General features: G+C 39.2%; 1 protein-coding gene across 1 annotated transcript in view; it reads left to right on the top strand.

Annotated features, from left to right (window-relative positions):
* The window catches only part of LOC122812231 (serine/threonine-protein kinase N1-like), a 2,446,550-nt gene that overhangs the window by 709,073 nt on the left and 1,719,120 nt on the right, over positions 1-18,357 (top strand). Inside the window, exon 4 of the mRNA XM_044084586.1 lies at positions 8,788-8,917. Within this exon, the coding sequence (XP_043940521.1) occupies positions 8,788-8,917 (130 nt within the window). The remainder of the gene's footprint in view (positions 1-8,787; positions 8,918-18,357) is intronic.

Raw genomic sequence — 18,357 nt, 5'->3', positions numbered from 1 at the left:
TATGCTGAGCAACTAGACTGGAGGTGTGGATATCCTTAATGAATATGGACACACCTCCGCCTTTGGTGTTCTAGTCCAGGTTACATGGCCGAAAAGTGTGGTACGAGTTATAGCCTGGTAGTGCAGGGGTGCTCTCTCGAGCCTTGAACCAGGTCTCAGTCACTGCACAGATATCGATGTTCTCCATTTTAAGGAGTGCCTCGAGTGAGTGCATTTTGAGATTTAGACTTCGAGCATTGAGTAGCATCACCCTCAGTTTTTGCTTGCCTGTTTCTGTTATGGTGGTGAATTTGTCATTTGAACCTTGCCTAAAAAAGGCACTATAGGGGCGGCAAGAACTTTAGGCAGTATCCGGAATCCCAGGGGTGACAGGTGCAGGCCATCTCTGGCAAAGCATCGTGGTCTATCGACCATGTCATCCCGGACAGACAAATACTGGATCCCTTTAGAATGGCACCAGAAGCTTAGCCAATTGTTGAAGTCAAATCATTTTGTCCTTGTACTGCTGCATCATTCTGGGTGATGGCAGAATGCTACTCAGGGCTAGGGTCATACCTGCCTGGGCTACAAGATCTGAGAGCTCTTCCATGTCTCTTTTCATGTAGTCCAGGGAGGTACGTCTTGGGTCATTCACACCAACATGGACAATGACAGAGTCATATTTGTACTTGTGGAGTGACCTGAGTGCATGGGTTATGTGGCGGATCCTGGCACCCGACAGGCAGCTGACAGTAACCTTCTCCTTGTTTAGCCTGGTGAGTGGGACATCAGTGTGCCTGACTATAGAATCGCCTATGACTAGTGTGTTGGTTATGTTGTTTTGCCTTATTGGCTGTGGTTGAGTGGCACACTGAGTCTGCGGGCTATGTGTCATTTGGGTTGTGTTGCGGGATGGAGGTTACTTGCATTTCTGCTTTGGAGGTCTCTGTTGCTTGAGCAGATTATTATTGAGAGCCTCCGCAAATGTTTTTGTGTTTCTATGTGTGGATTTTGGTGGTGTAGATTTAGTGAGACTATGTGATGAGTGTGGTGTGGTGCAAGTGTTTACCTTCTCCTCTTGACTGTCAAGTTCAGTCTTGATTGGCGAGAGCTTTACCTCCAGTTTGGCTAGATAAGTGCATCTCTCACAGGTTGTAGTGTTGGGTGGTAGGAGGAGAGGGTTGTCTGTGTACATGAGGCAATTTCTACATTGCCCCAAGATGCCCAGATTCATCAGATAGACAGGAGAGAACACTGGGAGCTGACCCTTGAACATGCGTGAATAAAAAAACTATTTTCATCTAGATAAGTGAGGAAAGTGAGTACAAGAGCTGTTTTTCTCTAAGTAAGTGAGGAAAGTAGGTACACAAACTGTTTTCCTCTAGGTAATGAGGAAGGTTAAGTGCTGTAGTAATTAGTAGGTTATTTAGTGCTTAAAGTTCTGAACAAGTGCTGATCACGTTAGACCAAACAGTTTAAAAAATACACTCTTTGAGGACACAGGAAGGCTCCAGCAATGATGTGCAGACTTTTTTACTAAGAGGGTCTAACTTTATGCAAGTAATCCTTGAGATGGTCAGATAACATGTACTGAACACGTAGATAGAACAAAACTCTGAGAACAACAGTTGTCACAGAAACACAGAACTTTAATGAAGCTTTCGGGCTCTCAACCCTTCATCAGCATTATACAATATACAATTTACATCATTTAAATAGAGGAACAGTTAAAATCACATGATCAACCAGCCAATGAATTTTAAAAAGTTTTTTAAAAGGGAAATGTTTAAAACATGAGAATATATGCAAATAGTGTGTTGTGCATAATATATTACTTAAATAATATTTTATAAGTTATTTAATTGGCGTTTAACTAGTATTGGTTTTATACTAGTAGTGTTATTTAGTCCTGGTGGAGTTTCAGCCTGTAGTCTTATTATCCACTCTAGTTCTCTTGTTTCTACAAGGTAATTTATATCACCCCCCCTCATACCCACTTGTATTGCATCTATACACCTGAATCTAAAAGTATGTGTATTGAACTCATATATATGCTTATATACGGCATTGGTCTGTATTTGTCTGTTTATTTCAGACCTATGTTCAATTATACGGTCTTTCAACCTCTGTATAGTCTTCCCTACATAAAATGCTTGACAGTTCACACAAGTAGCAAGGTAGATAATCTTTGTGGTGTTACAATTTGCATTGACATGAAAATAAAATTTTTTATGTGTTGTGGGGTGTATAAAAATATTGTCCCCTTCAAAAATATCAGCACAGCAGGTGCAGTTATAGCATTTATAGGTCCCTTTATTACTGTAACCAACATTGTGCCTTATGTCAAAATCCTTATAACACAACATGTTTTTCATAGATTGGTTATTTCTGTAAGCAAAACTAGGTCTGGATCCTACTATAACACTTAACTCATAATATATTATTTAAGTAATATATTATGCACAACACACTATTTGCATATATTCTCATGTTTTAAACATTTCCCTTTTAAAAAACTTTTTAAAATTCATTGGCTGGTTGATCATGTGATTTTAACTGTTCCTCTATTTAAATGATGTAAATTGTATATTGTATAATGCTGATGAAGGATTGAGAGCCCGAAAGCTTCATTAAAGTTCTGTGTTTCTGTGACAACTGTTGTTCTCAGAGTTTTGTTCTATCTACGTGTTCAGTACAATTTATCTTCGCTTGTCTAGTGTTACAGGTAACACTTTAAGAGGAGATTTAACCAGCCTTTTACAACTAACTTTTATATTAACATTGGATAATGGCTTTGTCCATCAAGAGACTTCTTATTAAAATGAATAATCCGTTACTACAAGACCAATCATCTACTAATGATCCTCAAAAGACTGCAACAACTGAGGACACTACTAATCTGACTGCTTTAATTAATGTCTTGGAAAAGAAGGTTAGTAGTTATAAGCAGCTGCAATGGCAGAGACTCAGTTTCCTAGCATACCTTGAACTAGGCATAGTACCAAGAGGACTGCGTGTGCTCAAAATGCCCTTGTATGGTAATACCTACGAGGAGCTTCTTGTTAAGTGGCAGCAGCTCAATTTAGAATTGAGTGCAAGCTATATGAAGCTTATGAATAGCTTCTTTGAAGATACTGAAAAAACCTTGTTACAAGAAATAGAAAAATGTGACAAAGATGTTTCAGTATTACTCAAAAGTGATGCATCACATGGTATCTATCAAGCATTCATTGAAAGAATGCAGTCACTTGACAATAGACTAGAATTAAAAAAGAAACGTAAACTTCAAAGGGACATTGATGATTACCAAAATGGACATATATTTTCTTGGCCGAAAACTGAGTTTAAATATTTAGCTAAAACCGCTAAATATAAGCAACAGCCTTATTTCGCCTCATTGACTAAGGAGAAAACGAGAATGCTTGATCGATTGGATGATTTCGCCCAGCCGGGCGTATCTAATGAGAATTCAACCAATCAGCGAAGACGTGAGCTAAATGCTACGTACGTAGCGCAACAACAAGGAGCTGAAAGAGCTAACATCGAGAAAGTAAATGAGAAGGAAGCTTATAAACGTCCGGTAGGATCTAATGTAGAGATTCTACTCAACACGACTGTTGAAAATGTAACCTTGGATGCACCAAGAACGCAGATGATGACAGAGCAACAGCGGGAACCAAAAGAAAAAAGGCAAACAGATATTTCCACTTTTTTACCGTTTCGCCTGCAACAACCAGAAAGGGTCCTGGTGAAGCAGGCATATACGGAAAGTACAACGCCAACTGCAGTGGAAAATTCACCTCAGACCCAAGCGACAAAAAGGAAATGCAGCAGTCCCAGAAAAAGCAGCAAAACGCCACGCAGATAGATGGGAAGCCATCAATAAAACAAGGTACTCTAAATCTAACAAATAACATTTTACCAGACGAACAGTTGTCTATACTAAGCAAAGGTTTGAAGTTCATTCCCTTTGCTATGGATGACGTGGTAAACTCCATTATAGACTTAAGACTTTTTGCTAGAAGCCTCATGCTAAAATTAATTTTTAAGAATTCTGTAGAAAGTAATGGTAGTTGTAAAAAACTAAGTCTGTTCATACCACAATTATCTCCAGTTATCTTAGCATTCACTAATATTGTTGAATCAGAATTGAGATCTCTGTTTTGTAAATGTGATAAAACTAAGATGAAATACAACCTTACCTATAAAGAATATTTAGCTCTCAAAGATCTGAAAAGAAATAATGATGTAATAATAAAACAAGCAGATAAGGGAGGGGCTGTGGTTCTAATGGACAGAATATATTATATGAATAGATTTTCCAGTTTTTTATCTGACACTAGTACATTTAAAAAGGTAACATTTCAAGAAGTAAAAAATTGTACAACACAAGTTAACATGGCTATTTATGATATGCAGATAAGCAATGACATCTCAATTGATATATTCAACTACTTCTCTACACCATGTCCAAAGATCCCCCAAATATACGGGATCCCAAAGATACACAAATCTTTAGAAGAACCCCCCCTGAGACCTATTGTCTCAGGTAAGGGCTGGATAACTGAAACTATATCCAAATATTTACAGATCACTCTATCTGAATTACTACCTAAATGTGGAAGCATAGTGAAAGATAGCACACATTTCTTAAGGAAGCTTAAGTCATGGTATACAACATCCTCCCCCAACTTTACTTTTGTAACCTTGGACATAGAATCACTATTCACTGTTATTCCTATTGACTATGGAGTAGAAGCCATTAGAAAGTTATTATTGTCTAGTACCAACAAACACTCTCGAGATGTGGAAAATATATGTTCTCTCCTTCACTTAGTACTAACAAACAATATTTTTATTTTTGATGGCACACCATATAAACAGCTAACAGGAGTTGCCATGGGTACATCTGTTGCAAATACTTTTGCGAATCTAGTATTGTTTCAATGGGAGAAGGAATATATTTTGAGTAACAAACATGCACTGAATATACATGTGAAAAGCTATGTTAGATTTGTAGATGATTGTTTTTTCATATGGGATGGTGCTGAGGAGGATCTTCTTTTGTTTGTCACATATATCAATAACACTACAAAATTTTTTAACTTTAAAATGTGTTCATCATCAAATGAGATTGTATTTTTAGATGTGAAAGTGTATAAAAGGATGAAGTAATACACACTATGGTACATAAAAAGATGTGCATACAATAAGATATCTAGATAGTAATAGTATGCACCCCACATGTGTATAAAAGCATAATTAAATCACAATTAATCAGAATAAGTAGATTAACAACAGAAGAGCAGGTATATTTGAATGAGACATCTATAATGAAAGCTGAATTTTTAAGAAGTGGATATTCAAATTATTATACAGAAAATATTGATATGATAGCTGAGGGTAGGAAAACAAGCTACAAACCAATATTTTTAGAGGAGAATATAGATGCAAATCATGGTAATTTAATGCCTATTAAAAGAAGGAAACAATATTAAGATATACAACAACCTTCTCAGGTTATTCTAATCAAATTAGTAACATAATACATAAAAATTGGCCTATACTTATGGCTATGCCAGAGTTAAGTGGTATAGTAGGATCCAGATCTAGTTTTGCTTACAGAAATAACCAATCTATGAAAACATGTTGTGTTATAAGGATTTTGACATAAGGGACAATGTTGGTTACAGTAATAAAGGGAGCTATAAATGTTATAACTGCACCTGCTGTGCTGATATTTTGAAGGGGACAATATTTTTATACACCCCACAACACATAAGAAATTTTATTTTCATGTCAATGCAAATTGTAACACCACAAAGATTATCTACCTTGCCACTTGTGTGAACTGTCAAGCATTTTATGTAGGGAAGACTATACGGAGGTTGAAAGACCGTATAATTGAACATAGGTCTGAAATAAACAGACAAATACAGACCAATGCCCTATATAAGCATATATATGAGTTCAATACACATACTTTTAGATTCAGATGTATAGATGCAATACAAGTGGGTATGAGGGGGGGTGATATAAATAACCTTGTAGAAACAAGAGAACTAGAGTGGATAATAAGACTACAGGCTGAAACTCCACCAGGACTAAATAACACTACTAGTATAAAACCAATACTAGTTAAACGCCAATTAAATAACTTATAAAATATTATTTAAGTAATATATTATGCACAACACACTATTTGCATATATTCTCATGTTTTAAACATTTCCCTTTTAAAAAACTTTTTAAAATTCATTGGCTGGTTGATCATGTGATTTTAACTGTTCCTCTATTTAAATGATGTAAATTGTATATTGTATAATGCTGATGAAGGGTTGAGAGCCCGAAAGCTTCATTAAAGTTCTGTGTTTCTGTGACAACTGTTGTTCTCATGGTCAGATAACACACAGGATGTAAAACCAGTTATGCCAACTTAAGATGCAGAGAAATGGGGGAGGGGGGGAGACACCTTCAGCAGAGATCTGAAAAACTATACAGTGAAGCAAAAATAACAGTGCACAACTCTGAAGTCAGCCAGCAATGATATAAAATTAGTCAAACAACAATTACCAGTACATAACTCTGATGCCATAAGAGAAGACAAGATCCTTACAAACTGTATAATCCCCATCGTTCTCAAGTATTTGAGGTGCTTAATTCAAGGCTGGTGTACTCTTCTGTCATAGGTCCATAGGGGTATACTAGGCTAACAACTACTAAGGCCCTTATAAACCTAGCCATGCAACCCAAATGTGACACTCACATTTAATTTCTATAAGGATGGATTTCTTGTCTGCCTCTGTGCATCAGAGAGATAGGTGCCAGACTAGGGGTGAATTTCCGATTACCCATCCATTGATCCAGTTTACATTTACATAGGATTAGGGAGGAGCTCTGCTTCACATGGATGGGGAGCCTATTCCAGAGAATGTGAATTATCCTAGAAAAATTTCTATTTCTCCAGCATGTCCTATTTGTGTCACAAGCAAAATTGAGGTCTTTTAATCTAGTAGTTGTCATACTATTTGTTTTGCAGATATGCAAAAGGTTCATCAAAATACGCTCCAGAGATATCAAGGAGCATCTGTCAGTCATGTCTGTTTGCCTATGGATTCCTGCCTCTCTTCACTTCTAGAGGTCAAATAAATTCCTGAAAGGCATCTGTCATATCATACCTCTAAGACAATCCATTCCTCTTTGGACATGAACATTGTATTGGAAAAGTTAATGCTTTCTCTTTTTTGAACTAGTCTCTCCTACTACTTAAAATTATGTACTTGGTGGTGGTATTGATATCTGTTAAGAGTGCATCAGGGTTACAAGACCATATGTGTTCTCTACCCCCTTTTTGATTTTTCATAAGGATAGCGTTACCCTTAAGACTAATCCTTCTTATATTCCTAAAGTAGTAACTTAAATGTCTTTAAACCTGTCCATTATCCTCTTAAATTTTTTTCCTAAGCCTCACAGTAGGGGCAAAGAATTTGTCATTTTCTTCAAGTTCATACTTAAGTAAGGCTCTAGTTAGATAAAACAAAGGTCATCAGAAAGTATGAGCAATTTTTTGTTTCTTTTGAAGGAAAAAAAATGGCTTCTCCTATGTCAAAACAAGTAATTTCTGGGTGGATTTCTCTTGTTTTATCTTATTGTAACTCTTCCTATTGGAAATCCCTCCAAGGTCAGGTCAAAGTGTGTTTTGCTAGAGCCTCTTCAGGAGGCTTTTTCAAAGGTCTATATAAAAGAGCTATTCATCCAGCCATACTTTTACTAATCAACAGCTATTCATCCAGCCATACTTTTACTAAGCATTACAAGATAAATGCCTTTCTAGAGCCATAACTGATTTTGCCAGATCCATTCTTCTAGGGGATGTTGAATTCCAGCTCTGCACTTTAAACCTCCTCTCAATCAGTTTGAAAGCTATGATAATCCCATTAGTAGGCATTACCACAACAGTGGTCTAATGAGGGTCAAAGTACAGTTGCGTAAAAACTTATCATAATGGTACATGTTCAAATAGACCACTGTTGCAGTTTATGTGTAGTGAGTCCTTTTTCCATAAAGTATTAGCCTCAGACACACTTTTCTGGGGCAATAAGAAGCTTTATACCCATATATCCCTTGTGTACCAGCATGTAGTCTCATGCATACTTGTAGGTTGGAGCTATGGCAGTAGAAGGAGCCCATACTTATGTAAATGCTGGATGTACACTATCCTGGACAGAATACATCCCATTAGTAAGCAATGTAGCAACAGTGATCTATTTGAACATCTATTGTTACAGTACTACAGTAGTACACTACTGTACTTTCTTTGCATTGCCACTATGCATTATTTTGCAGATGTTGCATTTGGCTATATTTTGATCCATAACAAGGACTCAGACATTCTGTGCTGCTGACATTGCAGCAGTGTTGTATTCTGCTACTTCCAGCTTTAGGATGTTTTATTATAGATCTTTGTAGGAGTACAAAATATATGCTTTTATATTTTGTTGTATTAGCATACATGCTTAAATGCATATTAACAACATACATACAGTTTGAACAAGTGAGGAGGCTGATTTGTTGCATTTTTTGTTTGTATTTGTTTACTGGTATTTATCTTGCATATTTTTGCAGTGTATACTCAGTACTGTGTGATGCAATGAATGTGCATGCTATAAAACTTCTTGGAAATGTACAACAGAAAACTTTTGATGAGAAGGAAACACAAAGCTTTAGACCATAGCCTAGTGTTAGGCTGCACAGGAGAGAAACTACATCCGTTCTGATTTACTTACAAGTTGACATTTTTGTATTTAGGATCGTAAACTTCTACAGACTGCACAGCAGATGCTTCAAGACAGTAAAACAAAGATTGACATCATCAAAATGCAGATCCGCAAAGCAGAACAGGCAGATGAGATGCATACTGAAACAGATGATGGACACGGTAAGAAGAAAACATGGTGCCTCATTTTGAATACAGCACCTCTTTAGTATGATCTTGATTACTCCTAATTAGTATTCACCATTATTACTGGAATTACCTATGTACTTAACAGATTCTGTGCTGCCTGTGAACGAGTCATTTCTACTCGAGGCTTTATGCTTCTTGATAAATATAATATCAGATTGGTAAAGTGTTTTACAGGAAAATTGAAAGTGCTTATTTTGCTTAAGACACAGTGTTGCAGTGTTTTTCTATGCTCTCATTCTAGTGTTAGCCACAGTGTGTGTACTTTGTTCACTAGGCAAATGTGTATGTATTTTAATAGAAGCATATTCTGTGGTATGTTGCAGACCTTTCATATTTTACATCATGGCATGTTGTGTAGTTGTCAGCATATACCAAACAAGCTAAGTAAAAAATAATGTGATGCAATCTGTGCCTACATATAACCATGCTGCTTAGAAAACATAACAGGTAAGCAGCAAGCACAGACTATTTGTGAGATTTGCTTGTTTGTAAGCTGTTTTGCTGGTGCATACTTGGACAGTTCTGGCAGCAGAGTTCTGCCACTTGTATAAATGTTATGTTTTTTTTTTTGTATTTAAGGAAGGAGAAAGTTTTTTTGTAGTATTTAGAAGCCTGTGTGACTGAGAGTTGTGCGAGTCCTATCACTTTTTTCTGTATTTTGCTATTTTCGTTAATTTAGGAACTGGGCTGTTACACAGGAAGCTTTAGTTTAAATTCAGGGCTGTAAATTTAATTTAAGGACTGGGCTGTATAAGTGGGTAGGACACATTAAGTCTGTGAAGAAAATGTGATGTCCTTCAAGAATGCAACTGCAGTCATAACATGTGGGTTGTCCTGCCTCAGGCAGCCCTCGGTCGGCCGGATTCCAAAGTCTGGGTCCGACGTCGGCTGATGTTTCATTTTTCTCCGACGTCAGAGCGGCTGGAGTACATAAGCTTCAGCCGACGCCATTTTCTTCAGTCTTTCTTGCCGCGCGGTGCCCGAAGCAGAAGCAGTTCGCAAGTGCCGGTCGGTCAGCTCCTGTATTCTACGATTCCGAAGTCATCAAAAAAGCTAAGTACCCCGTTGGGGACCTTTTCTTGCCTCAGCCGATGTCAGAAATTACTGAAAAAGTTAACAATTGTCTTTTTTGTGGTAAACAAATACAGGCTTTCCACTCTTACTGCCTCCCTTGCCTGGGCCCAGACCACGACGTCTCGGCCTGTGTAGCCTGTGCTCGCTTCAACAAGCGCACTCTCAGGCGCCGGGCGGAGTTTGCTGAAGATTTTTTCGGCGATAAATTTGCTTACACCATGCCGTCGGATCTTCTGACATCGCAAACTCCCAAAAAGCGAAAAGACCGGGACCGACATCCTCGGCCCGCGTCTACCACCGACTCCACACCAAAACCTAGCGCGAGTGCTTCGGTTCCCTCTGAGACGGTCTCTCCACCGCTCCGAACCAAAGACACGACGACTCCGATTCCAGACATTACTCCGACGCCAGTTATAGATTTTCCTCCAGATACCAAAACCGAGGAAATGCCCGAGACCATTGCTGTAGACAAGGTCACTCCTGCACGTGGAGCTGCCATAAGGCAGCCAGCAAAACAAAGCATATTACTTCTAAATCCTTACCTCAGCCGACTCCAGAGACACAAATTATGTCCATGGCTGCTGATTTAATTTCCATGATTAGAGGTTCACAGGCCCATCCTGAGAGAGCATCCCAGCCTCCTCCTGATAAAAGGCCCCGGGTTGAACCCTCTGACCCTACTTCTTCAGATGAAGACTCTGAGGGCTCTGTCCACTCTGACAGCCAGGAAGAGCTCTTCCAGACCTATGAGAACTCGGGTGCAGAAGATTCCATCCCTTCGGCCTCCCCTCCTGAGGATATTTCTTTTGGGGAAGTTCTGCACACCATGAGGGAACATTTCAAGTGGCAAGGTCAGGAATATTCTAATTCTAGGAAACGCCTTAGGACTTTCCTTAAGAAGCCTCAGCACAGGCCCTTAGCTATTCCTCCTGTGCTTGATGTTCTGGATGATTTGTATTCTGACTCTAGTGCTACCCCTGATTCTCTTCCTCCTGCTCCAGCCAAGCCAGACAGGTATTACAGGGTCCCAGAAACTCATTCCCATTTATTCAGGGCCCATACTGCTGATTTGGAAACTATTTCACAGGGGCCTAAAGGAGTTTCAGCCTCCACCTCAAAAATCCTTTGCCCTCCAACAGGGAAGCGAGGTCATTAGAGATGGGGAAAAAGGTTTACACATCCACTACCTTATCTATGAGAGCTTTAAATTGCCTTTTCATATGTTACAATATCAGGATTATCTCTTAGAAGATTTACAAAAACATTAGCTTCTCCTGATCCTTTAGACAGGAAGACTTTGCAGGAAGCTGTACATAACACTCAGCAAGTAAGCAATCACTTCCTGCAGTGTGGATATGATGCATTGGAAGCTTCATGTAGGGCAGCTATGACAGGGGCAGTGATTTGTAGACATGCTTGGTTAAAAGATCAACCTCTACCAGATCATGTAAAAGCAAAACTTCTGGATGCACCTTTGGAAAAGAACAAGCTTTTTGGTGCAAATGCTAAGGATGTGTTAAAGACCATCGAAGAAAAAGCAAAATCAGTTCAGACTGTAAAAGATTTCCTCCAGGTTCAACCCCCCAGATTCAGTAGGAATTGGCCTTCAAAAAACTGGTCCTTTCCTAATCCAGAAAAGTTTCAAAGGGGTAAGAACAGGCGTGGCCGAGGAAGAGGCCAATACAGAGGCCCTTACAGGGGACGACAATGGCAGCCAGGAAACCAAAGAAGTGACGCAGGGGTTTCACCTGCCCAACAACCACAAACTCAATGACTTTCCTCTACTACCGCCTACCAGGGAACAACTAGAAGCTCCCTTTGCAAATTATCTCTGTTTGCAGAAAACTGGCACAGACTGACAAAGCACAAATGGATTTTGGACATTATAGACTGAGGGTACAGGTTTCATTTTCATACCTTACCAAGAAAACAAGGCATGCCAAACCTACCACAAAATCAGAGGGCAGAGGCTATCAAGCAAATCACTCTGCTGACTCGAATGAAAGCAATAGAAATAGTTCCACAACAAGAACAAGACCAGGGGTTTTACTCAAGACTGTTCCTTGTTCCAAGAAAAGAATCTCAATGGAGACCCAGTACTGGACTTGTCCGCATTAAACACCTTTCTCATAGTACCAAAGTTCAAAATGCTGACTCTACAGCAACTCCTTCCCATGCTGGGCAAGGGGTCGTGCTGATTACTCTGGACCTCAAGGAGGCATACCTGCATGTCCCTATCAGACACAGCTGCAGAAGATACCTCAGATTTCTTGCAGGGCCAGAGCATTATCAATTCTCAGCATTGCCATTTGGCTTATCTACTGTGCCCAGAGTATTTACAAAATGCCTGGCTTCAGTAATTGCTCATTGCAGGCTCCAGGGTATACAAATTTACCCGTACCTGGACGACTGCCTCATACAAGCGGACGACAAATTGATGTTGACAAAAAACCTGGATTATGTCATACGATTACTTCAAGCTCTGGGATACACAGTCAACTTCCAAAAGTCAAGACTGCAGCCATCCCAGCAAATAATCTTCTTAGGAGCCAAACTAGACACAGCCTCTCAGATGGCTTACCTGACAGAAGACAAGCAAGAGAAGTTAACTCATTACTTCAAAGGTTTAGCAAAACTCACCCAGATGACTGCAAGGAGAATTCCTACAGGCCCTGGGTTACATGGCATCCTGCATTCTACTGGTTCCATTAGCAAAACTACACATGAGAAAGCTTCAATGGTACCTAAAAAGCATTTAGTCTCAACACAGCAACAACTTGGAGACAATCATACCACTCATTCCATGCCTACAAAAGGAACTCCTATGGTGGGCCTCGGCGAGCCAGGAAAACACAGGTATGTCATTCAAAAAACCACAGATAACACAGACCATGACTACAGACGCCTCAGACCTTGGATGGGGGGGCGCACATGGAAGGCAGGTGTATAACAAGGATAATGGTCTCCAAAGGAAACACATCTGCATATAAACCAAAAGGAAATGTTGGCAGTAATGCATGCCATCGAGGCTTTTCAACACCAACTCCAGCAAGGCCATTTAATTATACGGACAGACAACACCACTGTGATGTGGTACATAAACAAGCAGGGGGGCACCCACTCTTACCCCCTTTGCAGACTGACAATGCAGCTTTGGGAGAAATCACTGAGCCTAAACATCCAGTTACAATCCCAGTTTGTTCCAGGAAAAGACAATGTGTTGGCGGACAGCCTAAGCAGGAATTTCACAGATCCACACGAGTGGAGGTTACATCCGAAGGCCTTCAGACAACTCACTTCGACATGGGGAAAGCCAGAAGTGGACCTATTTGCCTCTCACCTCAACCATCTTCTACCAAAATTTTGCACAAGGACATACAATCCAAAAGCTTGGAAAATAGATGCCCTCTCATTCAACTGGAACTCCCTAGCAATCTATGCATTCCCACCTCTGCCACTGATGACCTCAGTATTACTAAAGATCAAAGCAGAGAAGCCCAAGGGAATCATAATAGCTCCAGATTGGCCAAGACAACACTGGTACCCACTACTACGGAGCATATGTCATACCAGGAGGTGGGCCCTCCCTCAGTGGCCTCTACTTTTGACTCAACACAACTTCGAAACACTGCATCAAAATCTTCAGACACTGCAGCTAACAGCCTGGGAGATCCCATAAATAACTTCAGCTTATCTCTCTCCAAGGAAGTTCAGTGGATACTAACAGAGGCTCGAAGACCATCCACCAGAAAGGTTTACTTAGCAAAGTGGAAAAGATTCAGCAAGTGGAATACCAGCAAGGGACATGATGCATCATTGCTGAACATCCCACTCATCTTAGAATATTTGGCAGATATGTTAAAGAACGGCCTCTCATATTCTTCCATAAAGATACATGCATCTGCTATTTCAGCTAGATACAACACTGATCCTCCTGCTTTCTCTCACCCTTTACTAAGACAATTCCTCAGGGGAATCAAGAACATTAAGCCACCAAGAAAGGCCCCAGTGCCAGCCTGGGACCTCAATTTTGTCTTAGAAAAACTGACTCTACCTCCTTTTGAGCCAGCAGCTTCAGTTGACTTGCAATTTCTCTCATGGAAGACAGCTTTCCTGTTGGCAATTACCTCAGCGGAGCTACAGGCCCTAATGGCAATACCACCCTTTATTATTTTCCACAGAGACAGGGTTTCATTAAGGACCAACCCTACTTTTATGCCAAAGGTGGTATCTAGGGTCTCTCTAAATCAAGCCATTCATCTGCCTGCTTTCTTCCCCAATCCTGAGAATAGGGGGGAAAGACTTTTGCATACCTTGGACATTCACAGACAACTTCGATACTACCTGGACAGAATCAAGGCCAGTAGGAAGTCTGAACAACTTTTTGTAGCTTACGTCCCTGCAGTCCAAGGAAAAGCAATTTCATAACAGACTATTTCTAAATGGATTGGACATTGCATCAGATTCTGTTATTCCTTTCATGGAAAGGCTGTTCCAGCCAATGTCAGACCACATTCCACCAGAGCTACAGCCACCTCTACAGCATTCTTAAGAGGGGTGCCTACCAAGGACATTCTAGAAGCTGCTACATGGAGCTCCATGCATACATTCTCCAAACACTACAATCTCCCTCTACTCCAGATCCAGAGCAGGCTTTTCTTCGGCAGTCCTGCAGGGTTTGATTGCTACACCATCTCTTTCCTAGAGCATACCTCCTCCCCCAGCTAAGCTATGGTATTCTACCCACATGTTATGACTGCAGTTGCATTCTTGAAGGACATAGTACAGTTTTGTACCTACCATAAATGTAGATGTCCGATAGACATGCAACTGCAGTCGGATTTTCCCTCCCTCCATACCCCTCTATGCCTAGGGTCCACTCCTATCCCTGTTACTCTTAGCTGGGGATATCTGTTATGGTGTATTTGTTTTATTGCTCATTTATTTGTTTGGAATCCTGTTTTTGTCTTCCAATTTGATTACAGCCTTCCTTGGAGGGCACCTGGCATCTGGGGCAAGAAACACTGAAGAAAATGGCGTCGGCTGATGCTTATGTACTCCAGCCGCTCTGATGTCAGAGAAAAATGCGACATCAGCCGACGTCGGACCCAGACTTTGGAATCCGGCCGACCGAGGGCTGCCTGAGGCAGGACAACCCACATGTTATGACTGCAGTTGCATGTCTATCGGACATCTACATTTATGGTAGGTACAAAACTGTACTTTTCACAGTGTACTGGCTACCTATGGATGTGACTAGGACTTTGTTATTGAATAGTTTTATTTAATTGACATCCAAAATTAATTTCTATACGACTTTGCATTTTCATTGAGGAGGACAGTTACAAGTAGCAAGTTATTGACTGTGGTTATTTCAAAGGAATGATGGTGCCACTGTACAGGTTTACCTTGTGTAGCTGTAACAGTGTACACAGGTGTTAGGTCAAACTACATCCTCTTCCATTTGTAACAAACTTCAGGGTGCAAGTGTAACCATAACAATTTTTTGTTTGCTTATTTATTTTTCATTCAAGTGCACATCTTTCTTAGATACACTGACTGGATTAAAGCAAGTTTTTATATATATTTGAGAGTTTGTTTATTGTGAAAAAAATTAAAGGAGTAAGATTGCTTCAGTCATAGAATATGATAGAGTTAAGGAACCGATTTTTATGTCACTTCCTAACTTCCCCGCCTGAAAAAGCATGCAGTAAGAATCAGGAATGTCAACCTTGTTTAAAGGAGGTTCATCTAAGAGGCGCCATCAGACCAGAGAGGGTTTAATTCGTACCTCCCATCCTGTTATGGCTAGAAATATGAACAAAGACTAAAATAATGGGGGACAAATGCCCAAAAGTAAGGGACAGATTGGTACTAGAATAACAGGATGTGTATTAGCAGGCATTTTCTGAAGGATATGAAGTCTGAAACTCATGTGTGTGTGTCATTATTTAGTGACTTCAGTCCTCAGTGAGTTGCCAGAAAACTGCAGATTTTATGAGGAACAGACCAAAAATATGAAGTGAAAATCTGATCAGTTTAGAGGTATACTTTAGTTATTATTTGTGATTTTTTTTGTATTAAAAAGACAAAAGACTTCAGGGCAGCTCTTAGTTTCAGCAACATAAATTTGCTCCTAGTGAAATTCCAGATGGTCGTGTTAGAAACTGTTCTTCCTTGATTGCCAGTAGGGGATTCAATGTATTGTTAGACCTCTAGGATGACGATTTGCCATAAAATATGTACTTTAGTCCAAGAGATTCCTACATTTATGAGTGAGAGCAAGTCACTTCCAGTTTTGGGCTCTTCCATTAAGTAGCAAGGAAAAAAACGCCAGCAACAAGGATGGACTGTAGATGGTAGTTTATTAAGTTATGAATACTGTAGATGGTAGTTTATTGACGTAAATAACTACTCAAACACCAAGTAAGTTCCACATACCGGTTTGACCCGGATTCAAACCAACCTTCTTCTTGTATAAAATAACATAGAACCAATCAAAAATAGAGGTGTTTATATATGACATACAATTCCATGATTGGTTATATAAACCAGTGACTCAAGCTCATAAATATTGAACATATTATTATGAATATCCCTAACATATTACCAAGTTTCTAAAAAATATACAAAAGACATATGCTCAAAAAAAAAATGCAAAATGTATATATCAGTAAATTTACAATATTTTATAAGTATTCATTTAATCCTGGATTGAGTAGAGCACCAAGTTTGGTGATCCTTTTTTTTTTTTTTTTAGTTCAAGTTTGGTGTGCCCCCTTTGTTGGTTCTGTCACCAAATATAATTTTTTGTAAAATTAAACAAAATTGTGCCTTATTATGTATCAATGTGTGTTTATATAATGCATTAGATGTTTTTACATCTAATGTCACTCAAATGTTTCTGATATCGTAGGCTGTCTCAAATATGTCTGATATCCCGTAGTGAAATTAGAGAGGTTTGTCCAACATAAAATGAATGGCAGCTGCAGTGTGCCATATAAATGGCCCAATCTGTGTTGCAATTGGCAAAAATTTTATATCAAATACCTTATTGCTGTTTCTTTTGCTATGAGTTTACAATTAACACAGTGACATAAGGGAAACAACCTAAAGTCTATCACCCAAAATGGTTGTTTGATATATGTTTGATAGAGAAGATTCAAAATGGTGTTTGTATGATTAAAGTAACCGCTAAGTTTTTTTTTTTTTTTAAATGAAAAATGAACATGTGTTGAACAATAGATTTAGTTTTAACATCTGCTTCAAGTATATTCCAATTTGCCTTAATGATGTTAATAAAGGTATTTCGTTTCTCTACCATGTGTAGTAGTGAAAATGTGTGTGCTTTATTTGGTTTTGTTTGCTTTTATTTAAACAAGTTTGATCTATGTAGACCCTGAGGCATGATTCAAAGCCATTGTAACATAACCTGAATTATAACCCTGTTTCTAAACCTGGTACACAAATCTTGAGCATGATGACCAAAACTAACATTGTCAGAGCAATTTCTTCTCATTCTAATGAATTGAGATTTAGGAATGTTTTAGCAATGTGTTTTGGATGAAAGCTGGGCGTGGAGAATGGTATTATACTCAGGAAACTTCCTATAAGTTTCAGTTTTAAAGTATTGTCCATATTCCTTGTTACCAAGACATCCAAAAGTTATAGATTTTTGATCATAACTTATGGTAAATTTGATTCCCCATTTGTTATCATTCAGATATTCTACAAATTCAAGGAGATATGGGATGTCCGGATCCCACCATCCAGCAATCATCCAAATATCTCGCCAGATGTCAATGTCAGGCAAAAAGGTTATGAGTAACATCATAGATCATAATATGTTCCAAATAAGCCATAAATAGGTCAGCATATATGGGGGCAAATGATGCCCATGGCTGGCTCATACATTTGCAAAAAACATTCCTGATTATAAAGAAAACATTTTGGTCAATACATGCTCGGTTATGTTTAACAATAAAGTATTGAATCCTGGTTGATACATATTGGATTGATGTAACCAGAATTCAATAGCATCAAGTCCGCCCAGTGTGGAATACTTGTACACAATGAGCTGACATCCAAAGTACAGAGCCACCAGTTTGAATCTAACTGCATTTCATCGACAATACTCAAAAATTGGGTAGTGTCTGTATGCACGATCCTCACATAAGGTAATAAAGGTCTTAAATACATGGTCAAAACTCGGAAAGTGGTTCTGTGGTGAGCCCCATGCCCGACACAATGGGCCTGCCTGGTGGATGGAAAAAGTCTTTGTGTATTTTTGGTAGAAAATAGATGTATTGTCTAATGGGGTCAGGAATTGTTAAATGGTT

Source organism: Protopterus annectens, chromosome 9.part0 (genome assembly GCF_019279795.1).
Source record: "Protopterus annectens isolate FY-2018-M chromosome 9.part0, PAN1.0, whole genome shotgun sequence".
Taxonomy (NCBI): domain Eukaryota; kingdom Metazoa; phylum Chordata; order Ceratodontiformes; family Protopteridae; genus Protopterus; species Protopterus annectens.
This window is presented reverse-complemented; position numbering and strand designations above follow the sequence as displayed.